At 40.1% G+C, this 20695-nt stretch overlaps 1 protein-coding gene across 8 annotated transcripts in view; it reads left to right on the forward strand.

The window, feature by feature from the left end:
- PHTF2 (putative homeodomain transcription factor 2) overlaps window positions 1–18447 on the forward strand; it is a 187670-nt gene extending 169223 nt beyond the window's left edge. For 7 of the 8 annotated variants that reach the window (XM_073328594.2, XM_073328595.2, XM_073328588.2 and 4 more), the window contains 3 exons: window positions 6959–7054; window positions 15126–15251; window positions 16034–18447. In XM_073328594.2, coding sequence (XP_073184695.1) covers window positions 6959–7054; window positions 15126–15251; window positions 16034–16054 — 243 coding nt within the window. In that variant the 3' untranslated portion in view covers window positions 16055–18447. The remainder of the gene's footprint in view (window positions 1–6958; window positions 7055–15125; window positions 15252–16033) is intronic. The other variant, XM_073328591.2, reaches the window with a different exon arrangement.
- Window positions 18448–20695: the final 2248 nt, after the last annotated feature.

Consider the following 20695-nt stretch of genomic DNA (forward strand, 5'->3'; position numbering starts at 1 on the left):
GCCATGAAATTGACAGGGCTGCCTGGCTCCCGGTAAGGAGTGGGGTCCTAAGCTGTGTGGGCTCCAGACGAGAGCAGGGTCCAAAGCTGCCTAGCTTTCCAGGTAACGGGGGCTTGCTTGTCAATTTCACGGCTCCTGTAAAGGATGCAGTGTCTACACAAACACTGCGTCGCCCTAACTACACCGACCTAAATCATATGCCTTTCATGGAGGTGGACTTATGTTGGTGTATTAAGGCACTACCATCAGTGGGAGGATGGGTGTAGTGTAGACACTGACATAATTAAGTCAATATAAGCTGCCTTATGTGACCTAACTGTGTAGTGTAGACCAGCCCTTAGAAAGCAGAACATTCAAGTTTATCCTTGCATTGATGATTGGCTGATTCAAGATACCTCTCCTCAGCAAGTTTCTTTTAACATTCGGTACATTCTCCATCTGTGCACCAGTCTGGAGCTTGCAGTAAACAAGGAAAATCTGACTCCATCACAACAAAATAAAATTCTAGGGGATCTTCTGGATTCCACTTCTGTATCAATCAGATTTGAGACCACAATGTGAATCATTACTCAATTGCAGAGCAACCCTTGCACAACAGTAAGATCATGACTAAGAGTTCTGAGGCATAATGCGTCATGCATATTCATCACTCTTCGTGCCAGACTTAACCTTCATTGTTTGCAGGACTGGCTGAAATCAGTTTACGCTCCAGTAAAACCTCATAGAGATATACTGGAAAGGGTTATTCAGTTTGTACTTTCTTTACTTCCATGATGGAAAGATTTGATTGATGTATGCAAGGGTGTCCCTCTTGCACCTCTTCTCCCCTTGTTAACACCGGTGATGGATGCTTCCAGTCTAGGTTGGGAAGCACATTTAAGTCATCAGACTCAAGGTCTGTAGTCAAAAGTTGAATCTCTTCTATACATAAATATTTTGGAGCTCAGAGCAGTTTGTCTGACATGTAGTGTTCTTGCCTCTAATCCAAGGCAAGTCAATTCCAGCAATGACAGACAATGCTGAAATGTTTTATTTAAACAGGCAGGAACGGGCCTCTTCTGTGTCAGAAAGTAATCCAGCTATGGGAGTGATGCATCAGGCATCTAGTATATGTCACTGCTATCCATCTAACAAAACTAATAAACACCCATGTGTTTCAGCTGGGGAGGCATTTTTGATCTGGCCAGGTGTGGTCCATAAAGAACTCAGTCAGCACATTTTCCAAAACTGAATGTAAGAGATCATAGACTTGTTAGCCACAGAAGTGAACAAAAATGCAACATCTTTTGCTTGAGATGAGGTCAGAGTTGGATCTCCATCAGGTGCCTTCCTAATATCATGATCTTGATTCCTGATGTCCACCTATCCCCCTTAATTTTGCATACTCTGAGAAGGCCCAAGGATGCCACAGCCACGATGAATAAACTGCTCCATCCTGGCCCAGGCAAATTTTGTTCCCAGAGCTGCTGACACAGTCAGTTTGGATTGCAGTAACATTGCCTTTACTGTCAAATTAGATGTTTCAAGATGACAGGAAGACACTGCACCTTACAGCTTGGATGCTTATTGCTTAACCAGATGTAGAGAAGTCTTGCTCCAGGGATATACCAAATATTTTAATAGTAGAAAGGACCTGTGATGGGTTCCCCCAGGGGTTCTGTCTGGAACTGGAGCTGAGCCCTCTGACCCATCAGCCTGGGCTACCTCTCACTCTGTGCTGCTGTGACAAGCTGCAGACACGCTCCCAGCCTAACACTTCCACCAGCATACTCACAGGTAGGGACACAACCATTTGCAGTTATATGCAGGCTCTCTGAGCAGCCACGGCATGTGAACCAACAGTAGAGAGGCTACAGGCAAAATAATCCCCAGTTTTCCAGCCTGGGACCCCAGAGTGGTACCGTCCTGCCCTGGTCCAAACCCCAACCAGCATGAATTTATTATCCAGTTTGCCTCCCCCTCAATGTGAAGAGGAATATGCAACAGCCTCTCCAGGTTAAGATTCCCAAGCACATCACTCCAAACTCACTGGTTTAGATTAAAACATAAAATAAATTAACTACAAAAGATAGATTTTAAGTGATTATAAGTAATAGCAAACAGATCAAAGCAGATGACTTAGTACATAAAGAAAAATGTGATCTAAGCTTAATATGCGAGAAAGATAGGATTTGAATTAAGAATCCCTCACCCTGACGGATGATACAAGCAGGCTGCAGATTCTTAAGGCACAAACTACACTTGCTTTGCAGCTTAGAATCCCCAGGTCTTTCATACACAGGCTAGAAATCCCTTTAGCCTAAGTCCAACACTTCCCCCAGTTCAGTCTTTGTTCCTCAGGTGTTTTCAGGAATCTTCTTGTGTGAGGAGTGAAGAACAACAGATGATGTCACTCCCTGCCTTATATAGCTTTAGCATATGGCAGGAACCCTGTGTTTCAAAACTTGGTTCCCAGAGCAGTTTGTGGAAAAATACCGACATCCCAAGATGGAGTCCAGAATCATGTGGCCTGGTTACATATCCTTGTAAAGTCATAGCAGCCATTACTTACAGGCTGTTTGGAGTGTTCTCAGAAAGGCTCACCAGGTGGGAGATAAGCTTCTCCTAAGGCCTGTTGTTTTCCCTAATGGCTCATTGCCCTGAATAAGCCTTTCCCAACCAACTATCTAGACTGAAAGCACCTTGTCTAGTGGGCGTTACCCAGGTGTAATTACATTTGAAGTACAGATACATAATTAATATTTATAAATTCAGATACAAAAATGATACATGTATACAAATAGGATAATCATATTCAGCAAATCATAACTTTTCCAATGACACCTTACATGACCCGTCCTGCAGAAAATAAATCATAATTATGCTGTAATCATAATATCACTATGAAAATATGGGGTGCAGTATCACAGGACCCTAAAAGATCTACTTAAAATGACAAATGAAAAAATTTACTGTTTGGGCACAACAGTGTTTCACCTTTTCTACAGACCTTCCATTCATTTTGGACTACCTGCTTTCACTAAATCATCTGGACTTTCACTTTTATAGAATTAACAGAATCTAGCAGCCGTATCTTCTTATAATTCATAAATTTGAAATAAAAAAATATTTTCACACCTTATGGTTTTTAGATTTTTAAGGATCTTAGTGTATGTAGTCCACCCTCCCTCTCACCCCGATTAGGGAAACCCCCTCCAACATGGGACTTTAATGTAGTATTAGTAGGGCTGCTGAGTTCATTACATCATCTTTCAGTGGAAACATTGGTTTTAGTGGCTATTCTCTCTAGCCTGTCTGGTTGGCAAAATTAAAGTTTTAATGGCATGGTCATCGTACATTATTTTTCATTGAAATTAGGTTTCTTTTAGGCCTAATCAGAGATTCCTTCTTAAAGTGGTTTCTGACTTTCATATTAATCAGATATTCATTTACTGGTTTTCTTTCCCAAATCTGATCCTAGCAGTTCTGAAGGAAAATTACACACTTCTGTTATTTTGAGAACATTGTATTTTTATTATCATATAACCAAACCATTTAGAGTCTCTTCTATATTATTTATAGCCTATATTGAAAGAGTAAAAGGGAAAGCAGTTTCTTCCTAGAGGTTATCCAGATGGATTTCAAAATGTATTAGACTATGTTATTAAATAACTAAGCTTGATCTCCTTGCTTAGATAACAGCTCATTCTGCTGGAGCTCAGGTAGCATCTGTGGCTTCCTTTAAAAATGTCCCCATCTCCAAAACTTGTAAAGCTGCCTCCTGAAGTTTAATTCATACACTCATGAAATACTATGCTACTGGGGAGGCTTTTTGAGCTGGTGCTTGCTTTGGCAAGGCAGTTTTTCAATCCCCATTTGGTTAAGATTGCTGACCCACCTTCTAGCAGGAGGTCATTGTTTGGGAATCATCAGGAGTGTAATACACAAACAATCACTCGAAGAAAAGCAGCTACTTACTTTAAAGTAACTGATGTTCTTTGATATGTGTTACCTAGTTGTAATCCATGCCCTCCTTCCTCACTATGAGATTCTGTAGCAAAGGAACTGAGATGCAGTTGGCCCTGCTGTGCCCTTTTATGCCTTCTGGGGTGTGATGGTAGCTAGGGCACAGGCCTGGGCTAGCAGGCACTGCTGGTCAAAATGCTCTGATCTCACTACTGAGGGCTCCCGTGCACCAAGAGTGAAATACATTTAGACAGCACATCTCAAAGAATACCAGTTACTGTAAGGTAAGTAACCATCTTAAACAATTAATCAACTTATGAGCATTTTGCATATTATGTAGCTTTGACTGAAGCAATTCATATGTGTTAAAAACAAACTTAGTTGATACTGAACTGACTGAAAGAGTACACATCTTTCAAAAATTAACAAAATTCTGAATTCAACCATCTTGTGTTTCATGTTTTGTGTTCCCCAGTTTTCTGTCTATTGATACAACAAACTCACATTTGGAGAAATCTTCAATTTTAAATGCTATATGAATAAGATGGAACTTAAGTTTGCCTTCCATAAACTAAGTTTTCCACTGCTTCCTCCTATTCTGGGTTCAGCATATGGACTTCCGTTTTGGTATCAGTCATGCTGGAGAAATAAAGGAGAGATTCCATAGTTTCTTTTTTTAGTTAGGTCAAGTCAGATTTCCATTGACACTTTGACATTAGTGTTATCAGCTTGTCAAGTCCTTCTGAAACCTCCTTCAATTGCTTTTGTAAGTAAAGTGCCTCTGTCTAGTGCCTTGATGTATAAAATATGTGCTATGTTTTGATCAAAGTTCTCTTTGTGCTCAGGGCATACTTTAACATACTTATGAAAACATGGAGACCCTGAGAGTTCCACAGACTTAGGAATCAGCCCTTCTTTTTTTCTTTTTTCTTTTTTTTTAAACTAGCCATGAGGTTGGTTATTGCCAAAGGATCTTTGTATTGCCACAGTGTCCTTTAGTTATTACTTTCTCAATACTATTAAGTATGCTAAATACAGTTAGCTCACTTCATTCCTGTTTTAGAGATGGTTTTGGTTTCAGCACTATTCCCACTTTAAGTATAAGGAATATTGCTTAAATCAGTCTTGGGTCTAAAACCAGAATGCACATTTTAAGTGGGCTGACTGTAAATTAGAAGTTTAATATGATTGTACCTGACAAGTTCTCTCCTCTTTTTTGTTTTATTTTCAGAAGTAAAATCAGTAGCATTGAGTAGGAATGCATTTTTCCCTGTCTGGATGCTAGTAGCCATTATTGGGTCATTCCTCATGTTTGACCCTCAGTTTATGTTAATGCCAGATTAGATTCTTTTGGTTCTTTATTTTTTCCTCTGCTACTTGGTATCTGTGAGTTTGTCTGTCTGGAGTCTATCTTTAAATTGCTCATTTTATTCTACACTGAAGCTGATTTTTTTTTTACGTATAAAAAGTTACAAGTTTAAAAAATTTTTTCATTTATTTTCATTAATTAATGTCAAGGTTCCTTCCCCACTCTGAACACTAGGGTACAGATGTGGGGACCTGCATGAAAAACCTCCTAAGCTTATCTTTACCAGCTTAGGTCAAAACTTCCCCAAGATACAAAATATTCCACCCTTTGTTCTTGGATTGGCCACTGCCACCACCAAACAAATACTAGTTACTGGGGAAGAGCTGTTTGGAAATGTCTTTCCCCCCAAAATACTTCCCAAAACATTGCACCCCACTTCCTGGACAAGGTTTGGTAAAAAGCCTCACCAATTTGCCTAGGTGACTACAGACCCAGACCCTTGGATCTTAAGAACAATGAACAATCCTCCCAACACTTGCACCCCACTCTTTCCTGGGAAATGTTGGATAAAAAGCCTCACCAATTTGCGTAGGTGACCACAGACCCAAACCTTTGGATCTGAGAACAATGAAAAAGCATTCAGTTTTCTTACAAGAAGACTTTTAATAGAAATAGAAGTAAATAAAAGTAAAGAAATCACCTCTGTAAAATCAGGATGGTAGATACCTTACAGGGTAATTAGATTCAAAACATAGAGAATCCCTCTAGGCAAAACCTGAAGTTACAAAAAAGATACACAGCCAGAAATAGTTATTCTATTCAGCACAATTCTTTTCTCAGCCATTTAAAGAAATCATAATCTAACACGTACCTAGCTAGATTACTTACTAAAAGTTCTAAGACTCCATTCCTGGTCTATCCCTGGCAGAAACAGCATATAGACAGACTGAGACCCTTTTTCTCTCCCTCCTCCCAGCTTTTGAAAGTATCTTGTCTCCTCATTGGTCATTTTGGTCAGGTGCCAGCGAGGTTACATTTAGCTTCTTAACCCTTTACAGGTGAGAGGAGTTTTTCCCCTGGCCAGGAGGGATTTCAAAGGGGTTTACCCTTTATGACAATTACCAAGTGAACTTTGCCACGTTTTGGGTGTTGAAGACAAACAAAAGTTGCTTGTGTTCCAGAGTTTCTAGAAGGCCTGGAACAGGGAGTTAAATTATAATTTTTAGCTATACTTTCAGGAAAATGATGTCATCAAAAATGTCTTGCAAGATCATTGAATTTGTCAGTGTTCTGTGTTTCTGCTTCAATAAGGAGTTTCATTCATTAGCATATTTGATAATCAGCCGGAGAATTTTGTCAGAGTATTAAGACTCCAGAGAGAACAGAGAATCTTGTGTCCTTTCAGCAACTTTTATTGTTCTTTCTTTCCAATCAGATTTGTGGATGTGTCAAATTACAGATTCAATTTTTGTCTTAATGAGAGTCACAATTATTTTGTTACATCATAAAATGTGTTTTATTATAGTATTACTCATACAAACATTCGTTCTTAAAAAAAACAAAAAAAAACCCACCCTGGATTTCCACAATAGTTATGCATTTACCATATTATTACTGACTAATCACTTATCCCATTAACAATTGTTTTAAAATAGATTCTTGCTAACTCAGTTGAGGTATTAAATCAATATTTTATTTGAATAGATAAATCTATATTTGAAAATGGAAAAGAAGCCTAATAAGAAGGAGGAGCTGACACTAGTAAACAATGTTTTAAAACTTGCTACTAAACTCCTGAAGGTAAGAATGAAAATGGAGTACTACAGTATTATACATGATCAAGAAAGAGAACATCTTGCTTAATAAGTCACCTTTCTAGCATTTCTGTAGTATGCACTAGAAACCCTTCCCCTTTAAACCCACTTTCCCTAATAGTCTGTGTTGTCATCAGGACACTTTCTGTAATATGCTTCAGTCTGTTGTGTTCTGTCATCACTGTGGATTGCAAATAGAAATTTATTAAAATCATTGTTAAGTTTCACTTTGTACCAACAGTACATGGAGAGTATAGTGAGGGGAGCCTTTGGGATAGGTGGCAATACACTGGACCAAAGAAGGCGGAGTCTTTAAGCTTGCTTTGTTTTTGATCTCTGCACTATATAAGGTGCTAAGTAGTCAATTACTGTAACATTAATACTCTTCTGTAAAGCTAATCCTCCTAAATGCTGCAACAGTTGTTGGTTAGTTACTGTTAAAATTAAAATCAACTTATTTTTACATATGTAAGAATCCTGTTATAGAAGTGAGAGAAGTGTTTAAAAAAATAAATTTGTAGTCATGGTCATTTCTATGCCAGCTGCAGAGTATTTCATCCAATCTAAATTTTAAATGATCTAGTTGTAAATGATACTTAAGTAAATGAGACTATGCCTGTGCATAAAGTCAGTCACATTTTTACAGGTGAACTCATTGTGTAGGTTGTGACAGGGTTGGGCCAGATGGCTACAGGAGAATGATAGAAGGTAGATAGATTAGCCCCAGGTTAAGTAGGTCCCTTTTCACTGGGTAAGGTAACAGGGAAGGTTCCAGAACAATAGGAACCTTCTGGAAACAGTTAAGACAGACAGGCTGATTAGAACACCTGCAGCCAATCAAGAAGCTGCTAGAATCAATTAAGGCAGGCTAATCAGGACACCTGGGTTTAAAAAGGAGCTCACTTCAGTTTGTGGTGTGTGTGTGAGGAGCTGGGAGCAAGAGGCACTAGGAGCTGAGAGTGAGTGTACTGTTGGAGGACTGAGGAGTACAAGCATTATCAGACACCAGGAGGAAGGTCCTATAGTGAGAATAAAGAAGGTGTTGGGAGGAGGCCATGGGGAAGTAGCCCAGGGAGTTGTAGCTGTCGCACAGCTGTTCTAGGAGGCACTCTAGACAGCTGCATTCCACAGGGCCCTGGGCTGGAACCCGGAGTAGAGGGTGGGCTCAGGTTTCCCCCAAATCTCCCAACTCCTGGTCAGATACAGGAGGAATTGACCTGGACTGTGGATCACGAAAACGGTCAAACTGAGGGCTGACGTGAAGCTCCGAGGCGAGCAAATCCGCCAATAAGCTCAAGACCCACCAAGGTAGAGGAGGAACTTTGTCACAAGGTATAGAATTAATATCACTAAATCATCATGGGGAGTGTTTTGGAAATATTATACTTCCTTTTGGCAACTGATTAATGGATTATGATCGAATGGATGGAAGTGTTCACGTGTCAGATTGATTGTGATTTAGGAAGTCATTCACCAGAACCTTCTGAATCCCTTGTATTCTAACGCACCTTACTCATTATTCTCATGGATTTGTTCTCTGCGAATATGGAGACAGCTACTGGAGTAACTCTTCCCACTTGCTTCTGGAGGAAGGATTATGCAATTTTTTTTCTTTTCTGATGAGATCGTAAAAGTCCTGGTGTATCAGACTGGTTTTGACAACTCACCAGTGATTTGAACCTCTACAGCTGTAACTGTACAGCACAGCCTGACTGTATTGGAATGCAGATACCAAATCTAGATCCATACACTATTCAGTGGCAAGAAACTGTTTGGTGAGGTACTGGTCACTACAGTGAAGAACCACTGAACTAAAACTACTACAGTGGGTGTTATTAAGAAGTTTCTACCTGTTTGAGAGAGAGAAGTGATTCTACCTGTATTTCCCATTTTAAGATAAGTAATTTCTTTTATACAAATAAAATCTTTCAAGCCTGAAGAAAGTTTTTCAGATTACTTGCTCTGGAGAAGGGAAAAAAACCAAAACCCTCTTGCTTCATCTCTCCTAGGTATATCTTGGAAAGAGATAACAGATATCCCTTTCACTCCACTAGAGCAAAGGACTAGTTCAATATCTCCAGTGAAAGAGTCAGGAGAATACCATCAGTTACAATGAGGCTGTGCTAGCCTAGGCCAACCTTGACTGCCTAGAGAGAGTGAGGTGTTTCAGAATCCTAGCTGACCAATGGCAAATGAGTCTTGTAGATAATTAGGCCAGGTTTTCATCAGCATCACATCCTACCATACAATTTTGACTTGGTCTGTGCATCTGGCAAAAACAAGGACACAGATTGCATCCTGTTGCGCACTAGGGTAATTGTTCATATCCTAGTGGCATACTAGAACACAGGTGTCTACAGTATACTTTTTGTTATCTGAGAAGGATGGAATTTTTGTCACAATTTGGATCTCTTCTGCCCATATCTCCATGCCCAGAAATCCATATTCAGGGTGGAAATGCTAGTGTTCCTCATCCAAAAGATCATCTCTCAGGACTTTATGTTCAATGGATCTCGGAGGCATATCTCTATGTATGCATTCACCTGGTTAACCACTTGTTAGAATACCTTTGTTATGAACAGGAACTCCTAGTATGTGGCCATTCCTTTTATTTTATTTATTCCCTAAGGAAGGGAAGTATCCTTGATCACCTTGATCGATCAGTCCTTCAGCCCTCATATAGATTGCGCCGATCACAACACATCTTCCATTCTTCTCATATCCTGGCCTTTCTTCTTCGTGTGCAGCCATGTCTTTTCACAATAAAATCTTCCCATCTTTTTGGAAGTCGGCAGAGTGGTTGTTTCAGTGGGTACTACTCGGCAACAGCTGCAGTACATCAATTGTTGGTGAGCGTCGGTATATGCCCAGCCTATCACATTTTACTATGCCTGCTCTCAACAACGACATCCTTCACTCCATTCTGCTGTCTGATCACTTCATTGGGGACTCGGTCGTGGATTGAAGTTCCCAGAATTCTTTCCATCGCACTCTCCATGACGGACAAATTGCTGCTCCTGTCTTCATCAGAACCCATGTTTCGCTGCCATACAGCATTGCTGGCAGTACTGTTGAGTGGAAGAGGCTGGCACGTGTTGCCTTGTTGATTTATCCATATTTTTAATTTCTTGGGTGATCTCCTGACCAAAACTTCTTTGTTCTAACCTACCCAGATTTACCTCCATGGATTGTCTTCATTCTCCAAACTCACAGATCCATCATCAGCTGGAAGATAAGCTCTTTTTTTCTTAGTTCAGGCTCTGATACATCTACAGGATCTGATTGTTGACTCAGCAGTCGGACAAAGTCTCTTAAATCCAACACATGCTCCAGGCCTACATTTCAAGTCCACAGCTCACCAACTGTTTCTAATGTTCTAAATACAAAGTGAGTGAAGTGATATCTTTCATTGGACCAACTTCTGTTGGTGAGAGAGACAAGCTTTCGAGCTTACACAGAGCTCTTCTGCAGGTCTAAACACATATAGACAGTGAGCTGTTCTGTACAGACTGGAGGCTGATCTACACTGCAAAGTTAGGTTGGCTTAACTACATTACTTGGAGCTGTGTATACACCACTAGGATGAGAGAAGAACGCTTTAGTAGACCTAGCTACTGCCTCTTGGAGAGCTGGATTTACCACAGAGACAGACAAACCCTTTCCGTCAGTGTAGTAAGTGTCTACACTTAAGCACTGCAGATGTGCTGCAGTAGTATTTCTATGTAGACATACCCATAAACTCCTGGGCCTTCCTCTTATTAGTTTGAGATCACAAGAAACGGTCCCTGACAACACTGACCACTGAAGTCCAGAGATCTTTGGGCTCATGGCTATTGTGGAAAACAACAGATGTCAGGAAAACTGTCAGATCCTCTACCCCTCAATTGCAGCAGATTCCAGTCTGGATGGATGGAACATTCATGCGGGCACAATGTCCTTTCAGATCCTGTAATCCAGGTGAAAATCCAGTGTGAATACCAAACTCAAACTAAAGAGTGCTGAGCTTTTGTCAGTTTCTCTTAAATTCAAGAAGGGACAATTAGATCCTCTAGTCCAGGGGTCTCAAACTCAAATGACCACGAGGGCCATATGAGGACTAGTGCATTGGCCCGAGGGTCGCATTACTGACACCCCCCTTGCTACCCCTGGTCCTGCCCCCACTCCACCCCTTCCATGAGGCCCCGCCTCTTCCCACCCCTTCCCTGCCCCCATTCCAGCCCCTTCCCCGAAGTCCCCACCCCAACTCTGCCCCCCTCCTGCCCCCAAGGGGAGGGGTGCGGCGGGGGCTCAGGGCAGGGAGTTGGGGTGCAGGAGGGGTGTGGCAGGGGCTCAGGGCAGGGAGTTGGGGTGCAGGAGGGGTGCGGCAGGGGCTCAGGGCAGGGAGTTGGGGTGTGGAGTGCAGGAGGGTGAGGGGTGCATCAGGGGGTTGGGGTGCAGGGTGTGGCGGGGGCTCTGGGCAGGGGGGGTTGGGGTGTGTGTGGCCTCAGGGCAGGGAGTTGGGGTGTGGGGTGCAGAAGAGGTTCGGGGTGCAGGCTCTGGCCCAGCGCCGCTTACCTAGGGCGGCTCTGGGGTGGCAGCGGCACGCACTGGGGCCAGGGCAGGCTCGCTGCCTGCCCGCCCTGGCACCGCGCCGCTCTGCTCTGCTCCAGGAAGCAGCCAGAACCACGTCCCTGGGGTAGTGGGGGCACAGGGCTCTGTGTGCTGCTCTTGCCACTCCTCCAGGTACCTCCCCTGAAGCTCCCATTGGCAGCAGTTCCCCCTTCCCGGCCAGTGGGAGCTTTGGGGGGCGGTGCCTGTAAGTGAGAGCAACGCATGGAGCCCTCTGCTGCTGCCCCCCCCGCCCCCCCGGGACATGGTTCCGGCCGCTTCAGGGAGTGGCATGGGACTCGCAGCAGGCGGGGGGGGGGGCGGTGCGTGGGAGCTTGGAGGGCCACGTGTTTGAGACCCCTGCTCTAGTCTGATTGCCTGTATATACCAGACCATTAAATTTCACCCAATTACTCCTGTATAGAACCCAGTAATGTGTGTTTAACCAAAACATACCTTTCAAAAAGTCATCCAGTCTTGATCTGAAGAAAACAAGAGATGGAGAATCTAGCACTTCCCTTGATAGTTTGTTCCAATGGTTAACAACCCTCTCTGTTAAAAATCTCCATCAAGCGAACCTGCTTGCCTGCCTGCTCAACAAGCAGTTATTCCACCCAGATTGATCCCCAGGTGTGGAGAATGGACACATTTTCACTCAACTTCTCTGAATGACACCTTCCTTGCCTTAACTCCCCTGCTCCTCTTTAGTCAGGAAAATCCAGAGTGAAAATAATTTTATTGTCCTCTTGTCGCCCCCAGAAACCCTTGCTCCTCAATCTTTCAGATGAGTCTTTGAGCTGTGGCTTCCTCACCTCTCTCAGGTACTTGTGCATTAGAAATCAGTGCTTCATCAGAACCAGAGTCATACATTTAATAGCTTTGAGGTTGTCTGGTTGATACTCCAGTCTTTTTTCCACATGAGCAATAGAGATTCTCTTTCCTTCCAGAAAGCCCTCAACTGGCCTGGGCTTACCAACATAGTTGGGGGTCATCTTTCATCCTCATCAGGCCTCCACTGGATTTTTGCTAGAGTTTCTCCTAAAGGGAGAAGGAACTTCACTAGTGGTTCATCATTTGACTTGACTATACATCGTTAGCATTTGACTTGCAGTTCATCCTTATGTCTCACATTTCCTCAAGGCAGTCAGATATCTCAGAACCAGAAGATAAATGGAGTTTTAATTTGGTACGTTATACTCTCATTGAAGGTTTCCTATGAACCACTTAGAACAGCTTCACCAAGAAGTTATTCATGTTTTTTTCTTCCTGTCATCATAAACCACTTCACTTGAACAAAATAGTTCTCCTTACATGGCCAGAGCTCTCAAATTCTCCTTAAAATCAAAAGAGCCTATTCCAAAAGTCTGGTAACTATGCTTACTTAAGTAAAGGGCCAAAAATCTCTAAAGCTACAATCTTTAGATGTGCCAAGATGGCTATCAAAGAGTTCTGCAGTACTAAGTTTAAAAAATGCATCCTTCTGAAATTGCCTCCATTCATTTACCAAGCATTACAAAGCTGATGTGGAAGTCTCCTTAGGCACCTTCTTTGGGTGCAGAATATTTCTGATTGAACTTTGTTAAATGGCGGAATCTAAAAACAAAGTTCAGAAGATTGGTTATTAAATAGTTACATATTGTTTTGAGGGTTTTTTTCTCATTTTCCTTCTCTCTGACTTTACTGTTTGCTATTTCCCCAGTAGTTGTACCTAGATTTGGGGGGAGGCCACTCTAAGAGAACAGCCCAATTTAGTCTCATCTGTTAATTGGTTTTCTTATGGAGTGACCCTCTGCCAGTGTGGAACATCCTTCCCCCTTTGTGGTTTTCCTAGGTTCCTTGCCTATATTTTCTAGCATTGGAAGCATTCTCTAGGTGTTTGGGTGCCAAAGTGACTCTGAAAGGCCAGGATCTGATACCTGGAAAAATAAATTTGCATATTCCTGCCTCCAGAAGCAAGTGGATAGATCTTCCACACTAACTGAAAGGGCTACTCAGAGAATATCAATTAACAGGTGAGACACTATGTAGTCTAGATATTTTCCTCATATACACTAGTATAGTGGAACCTTTAATCGGCACTTAATTTAGTACTTATTTCATATTACTGAATTGTGCTGTTTAGCAAGTTTGTGGGGGGAAAGCGATCAGAAACAAATATGAGCATGCAGGAGACAAGTAACTTTATTTTTATGAGCTTCTCAACCTCACATGCCCTGAAAGTTGATGACATTTTTTGCTACTTATGCCTTTGTGAGAATTGCACAGTGGGGAACAGTAATTTTTTCTTTCTCCCACCCTTTGCCTCTCTATTTAGATTTTAAACCCATCATGCCTCTTACTCTCTATACCCTTACAATGTGTATGTATAGCTCCTACTAGAATGGGGCCACAGTCTTAGTTGTGCCTCTAGGAACTATTGTAATACAAGTAATAAATAACAAATGAGCCATAATAATTATTAACGTGGGATGCCATTTGTAAAACGTGATTTTTATAATTACCAACAGGTATTTTGGACAAATGTAAACAACTGTTTGTTACAGAAAGTTATGAGTCAAAGATAAAACAATAATAATATTTTAAAATAATTTAATAACTTTGGCACTATGAAAAGTGTCAGATGACACCATTTCATATAAAACCATTGTTCAATAGTGAACAAGGTAATCACTGCAGCATTATGAATATTTGCTATGCATTTGTTTGTGTTGTCTTGATTTTTTTAAGTGATTTCTTAAATTTGGTTTCTTTTCATACTAAGAAAATAAGTGTTTTCACCTGGAGACATGCCCTTTGCATAACAAACTGAATTAATGTTTTGTAGTACTAATTTCTGTCCTATAAGAATAAGATAACTGTCATATTAACCCTTTGACACAATAGATAGTGCTCCTTCTGCTAAGAGCTAATGTGTTATGTATTATTGCTCAGCATCAGTATATTTCAACTCTTGTCATGAAAAGTTGTAGGTTTCTTTTTGTTTTTGCAGCAGAAGTGAGGAGGCATCAGAGCATGAGGTTTGTTTTTTTTAAACCCTCTTTGACATTATTTTACAGTACAGCAGCCAGTCTGAAATGACTGAGCTCTTTAACTTTCCCTAGTATTCTGCTCAGCCCTTGAATTCTTGCCCTTTTCACTGCATAGCACCCTCTTTCTTTTGGAAGTCTAGTTTTCTTAGTATTTGTTGGATCCAGAGCTGGAACTTCAAGATGCTTCTCAAGCACATACAAACGGGCAGTTAAATCAGCTGCTTGGCTGTCCTGGTGCAGTAATTGGAGTTGTAAGCAGTTTTTTCCTTAAAATATTTTGTCTTATTTGTCAATACTTTACAGCCTCAAAAGCATTCAAAATTACATATCACAAATCTTGTTAATGTGATCATAGAGGTATTAGTTCCATATTTCCTGACATTAAAATTGCTTTTGTATAATTTCTGTGTTTTAATTATGTAAATATATTTCTATCGGTAGGAATTGGACAGCCCCTTCAGGTTATATGGGCTTACAATGAACCCACTGCTTTATAACATCACCCAAGTTGTCATCCTGTCTGCTGTTTCTGGTGTTATCAGTGACTTGCTTGGATTTAATCTAAAGGTGACCGCTTCCAGTACCATGTATTGATCCAGAACACACAAAATGTCACAATTGAATGTGCATAGTGACCTCAGTAAAAATACATAGTAAAATTATGAATATTGTTTGAAAATAATTTCATCAAATTTAAAATACATAAAATTTATTCTATTCTTAGAACACATCAACCACCAGCGTTTCACATTTATTTCTTCCAACCTTGGGCCTTCATTTAGCAGATATACTTCTGTACAGGCTCAGTTAATCTATTTAACTAATCTTACAAGACCTACATCTAATTTAGGAAATTATCTCTGCCTCTTGGCCATTATTTCTTACTGCTAGCTTGTTTGCAGTTCTTGGAGTGCTACAGAAAATGCACATATCACCTCTTGCCCCACAATATACATGATGTCACAACACGATGTAGGATCACCTTGTCATACTACGCATCATATCACTCCATCATGACTAGAGAAATTAACTGATAATTTAACACTCTCTGAAATCTGAATTGCATGAGATGTCATAATTTCCAGACTCAGGAGATAGGGGAATATCAGTTACAAAAGCTTTCAGTAGTATCAGGGCTCTAGTCCTGATGCTTAGCCATTCATCTTTCTAAATAGATTACAAAAATATCTGTGTTCTTTCACAAGTAAAGGAATGCAACAATGATTCTGTACACTTTAGACACAGCGGTATGTTTTTAAATGTAAACACAGAGATGCACTGTAACTTTAATATTTAACTGAAAATTCATGCAAGACTTAAAATGTTCATTGCTGCTTTCACTTTTTCAGCTCTGGAAGATCAAATCATGACAATACACAAGGGAGAAGATGTAGCACAGTATTCTGGCAAAATCCACTGATGGACTAAACTGCCTCAGAGTAGTCACTGAATCTGTGCTTCAGAAGTTATGGCCTCTTCAAGGATGTAGTTTGGAAAACTGAAGTGTTTACATCTGATTGTCTTGTGCAATCTTTATATTTATTTTATCATCTCACTGTTTTTTCTGTTTTAGCTGACATTTGTATTTTATTTTCAAGTATTGGTATGCTTAGTTATTGAAAGGGTTAGAAAACTGATATCCAGATACTTGAGATCCTGGTAATGGGTCACACTGAATTATTGTATCTATGGTGAAAGCTAAATACCAATGCTAAGCTTTTATACTTCATAATTTATGGGTAAAAACTTTATATTTGTAGATTGTTTGTTGCAGTAGAAATGAGACCTATTTACAAATAACTTGAAGTACTGACAATACAGTATGACAGGTAATGGAAATATTTTATGTTAATGCTAGAAACAAGCTGGTTTCTTACTTTTTTGGTGAGTCCAGGATCTAATCTGATTAAGCTGCAGTTTAAACACCTTTGGATATTAATAAGATATTACATCACAGGTCAACAAGTGCTCTTTAATAACACTTTTATTAGAGCAATAATTGTAAATGGTTAACATGCTGTAAGATATTTTGATAAAATTAACTATTGTATTTATTTGAAACACTGGGCTATTTGCATAGATCCGACTGTGCATGCTCAGTATGTGCACTTTTTATTGTTACTTTTAATTAGGACCTTTATATATAGTAAAGGGAATATATTATGGTGGACTGTGGAGCAATATATTATTTTTGCAACCTGAGTATTTGGACGTCACTTATGAGTCAAAAAGTTGTTAATGGAAGATGGTAAATTATATACGCTCAAGAATAGGACAAATACTCTCCCATAGTACACTATAGTATATGCTGTTTATACCACACTTAACTTTAAGAACAGTTGTTCCATTATATAGAAACATTTCTTCTTTAAGTCTTATTTGTTTGCATGCCCACATCTCTTGCAGTTATAAAAATGTAGCTTGCAAAATCTATCAACTAAAGCTAGTATGCAGTGTTGTTGTAGTTAAGGCAATTTTAAAAACATGCTGCTAATGTTAGCATCACCAAGCTCCTCCTCAGTGTTTTTATTTAGGTTGCCAAGTCTCCAGTCTAAACCCTGATGCTACTTAAGGAGCATGATTTTGATGACAGATTTGTTTTGGGGTTTACATTTTAGATTAGCCCAATTATTTCCTTAGAGTATTCATCCCTTCAGAGTTACTAGTTAGTTTGTGCTTAAACATAACAACATCCCACTTACAAAACTGTATTAGGAGGGCCAATATCATGTTTGAGTATCCTTAAACATTTTACTTTTAGGGGAATATATTTATGATTAGAATTCAAAAAATCATCTGCTTCAGATTGGGAAAGGGTAGAAAATGTAATAGGCTATGTGATACATACATGCATACAAAAATCCATCATACATGATATATTACTAATCCTCAATTATTAAATAGTGGAGGCAATGTATCTTAAACTTGTGTGGTATAAAAAATTTTTATATACAAAGCAACGCAAACAAGCATTTTGTATTTTATTTGCCTATGTACTAATGTTTAATAATGACCAAAGTGCATTCTGGTTTTTGAAGGAATGTATTACTGGAGCTTTAAGAACATGTTATACTTAGTTTCTCATGTGATAAATTTGGCTGCATCTGATCCGTTTCTTCTTCCTCTGTTATCTGATGTTGGGATTGTTTTTAGGAATTAAGTATATTTTATAAATAGGTTCCCCCCTCCACCCCAAAATATGGTACAGACCTACACAAAACTTAATTTTGCACAGAATATATTTTAAAGGGAGGAGGAGGGAGAGTACAGCAAGAATTGTGTAGGGGTAAAAGATGAGGCTGTTGGTTTTCACAGCCTGTCATTATAAAAACTAATTTTTCCAGAATGGAAATATTTTTGAGAAATTTGTGTTGAATATACTGCTTTCAGTTTAAAAAAAAAACAGTTTGGGTTGAAGATGGAAATTAGTTTGTAACTACATATACCTCAGCAACTGGTGATATGCTGGATTGTTGCACTACCAGTAGGAACGTGGGGAGAATAAAATGAGGGTTTGTAAAAGGAAGTGAAGGGTACTTCAGAGTAAATGCAGACACATGTAAATTGCTGTCATTAAGTATATCAATAATGCAAGAAATAAATGAGAGAAATGTTCTACATCCCTTAATATGAAAAAGCCAGTACAAAAAAAGAGGTAAGTAGAAATATGGCGGATCTTGTGTTTTGTTTTTTGCCACATTTTGTAACTGAAAGTGTGATGAGGCTTGGAATAAAGCATTCTGTGGCCGATGGTCTAAAACTGTGCAATGGTCTGTGTTTCTTGTAATTCCACCATATTTCTATTGAATTTATTTGCTTACTTTGACCTAAATCCAGTTTTGTGATGCTGTAAAGGGTCAGATAACGCTTATTCTATTGGAATTAGGAGTGTCCTCCTTAGGAAAAGGGAGCTTAAAGCAAGAATTCAAGTTAAAAATTTGAGGTGGCTTGTGAAATGCAATTGTCAATAATACACCTCTTAACCATGGAAAAGGAACAGAAAAATGTACTCAGGATAGTTTTTGTTCATGCAGAGTGGCTTATTTTACCAGCAAAGAGCTTTGCAATTGGAAGTGTAGATTTCAGGCATAAAGGGTTACCTCTTATTTGATTCATTTCACTAATGGGCAACATAGGGCAGCGTTGAGCACCCACAACCTTAGTTCTTCTTGGAGTTATTTGTCCACATGGATCCCACTTCTAGTGCACATGCACCCCATGTGTGTGAAATTTGATTCTTCAGGTCAGCAGTGTCCACTGGGGCTGCACCTATGCACTGCACATCATAGAATCATAGAATATCAGGGTTGGAAGGGACCTCAGGAGGTCATCTAGTCCAACCCCATGCTCAGAGCAGGACCAATCCCCAACTAAATCATCCCAGCCAGGGCTTTGTCAAGCCTGACCTTAAAAACCTCTAAGGAAGGAGATTCCACCACCTCCCTAGGTAACACATTCCAGTGTTTCACCACCCTCCTAGTGAAACAGTGTTTCGTAATATCCAACCTAAACCTCCCCCACTGCAACTTGAGACCATTACTCCTCGTTCTGTCATCTGCTACCACTGAGAACAGTTGAGATCCATCCTCTTTGGAACCCCCTTTCAGGTAGTTGAAAGCAGCTATCAAATCCCCCCTCATTCTTCTCTTCCACAGACTAAATAATCCCAGTTTCCTCAGCCTCTCCTCATAAGTCATGTGCTCCAGGCCCTTAATCGTTTTTGTTGCCCTCCGCTGGACTCTTTCCAATTTTTCCACATCCTTCTTGTAGTGTGGGACCCAAAACCGGACACAGTACTCCAGATGAGGCCTCACCAATGTCGAATAGAGGGGAACGATCATGTCCCTCGATCTGCTGGCAATGCCCCTACTTATACAGCCCAAAATGCTGTTATCCTTCTTGGCAACAAGGGCACACTGTTGACTCATACTAGCTTCTCGTCCACTGTAACCCCTAGGTCCTTTTCTGCGGAACTGCTGCCTAGTCACTCGGTCCCTAGTCCCCCCTAGGGATTTTTCCATCCTAAGTGTAGGATTCTGCATTTGTCCTTGTTGAACCTCATCAGATTTTTTTTGGACCAATCCTCTAATTTGTCTAGGGCCCTCTGTATCCTATCCCTACCCTCCAGCATATCTACTAGTCGTCCCAGTTTAGTGTCATCTGAAAAGTGCTGAGGGTGCAATCCACGCCATCCTCCAGATCATTAGTGAAGATATTGGACAAAACCAACCCCAGGACCAACCCTTGGGGCACTCCGCTTGATACCGGCTGCCAAGTAGACACGGAGCCATTGATCACTACCCATTGAGCTCAGTGATCTAGCCAGCTCTCTATCCACCTTATAGTTCATCCAGCCCATACTACTTTAACTTGCTGGCAAGAATACTGTAGGAGACCATATCAAATTCAAAAAGTGATCTTGTGCGTAAAAAGGTTGGAGACCACTGCCATAGAGCTTGGTCAAAATTTGGAATTTTCCATTCCACTAGAAGTTCAGACATTTCAATATTTCCTTTTGTCCCAAATAGAATGAAAAGCTGAAATTTCCAACAAAACAAAAATCCCAGAAAATTTCATTCTGGAAATATTGAAAAGCCCTTTTTAAAACATTTTGTTTCGATATGGTTGAAACACTACATTTTGACTTCTATATTACACTGCAATATAATGTAATGTAATAGATATTTTGTAACGTAAAAGTCAAAAAATGGTAGTCAACAACCAGTTCAAACTCATTGAAATGAAGCACTTAGATAATTTTTAAGAAAAAATTTGATTAGATCAATGTTTCCATGGAATATTTCAGGTTAATCAAATCAACATTTTCTGATGAGAAAATTGTTCTGTTGGAAAATTTCCAACCAGTTATATGAAAAAACAATGTTAATGTCAACACAGAGATGTTTACAAAAGCAAAATCCTTAGGTTTTAAATCTTTTCCTTTTTGTGAAGCTTACCATACCCCTTAATAACAGGCACTCTGAGTGCCTTTTAATCAGGGTCAAGAGCAG

Source organism: Lepidochelys kempii, chromosome 1, assembly GCF_965140285.1.
Source record: "Lepidochelys kempii isolate rLepKem1 chromosome 1, rLepKem1.hap1, whole genome shotgun sequence".
Lineage (NCBI taxonomy): Eukaryota > Metazoa > Chordata > Testudines > Cheloniidae > Lepidochelys > Lepidochelys kempii.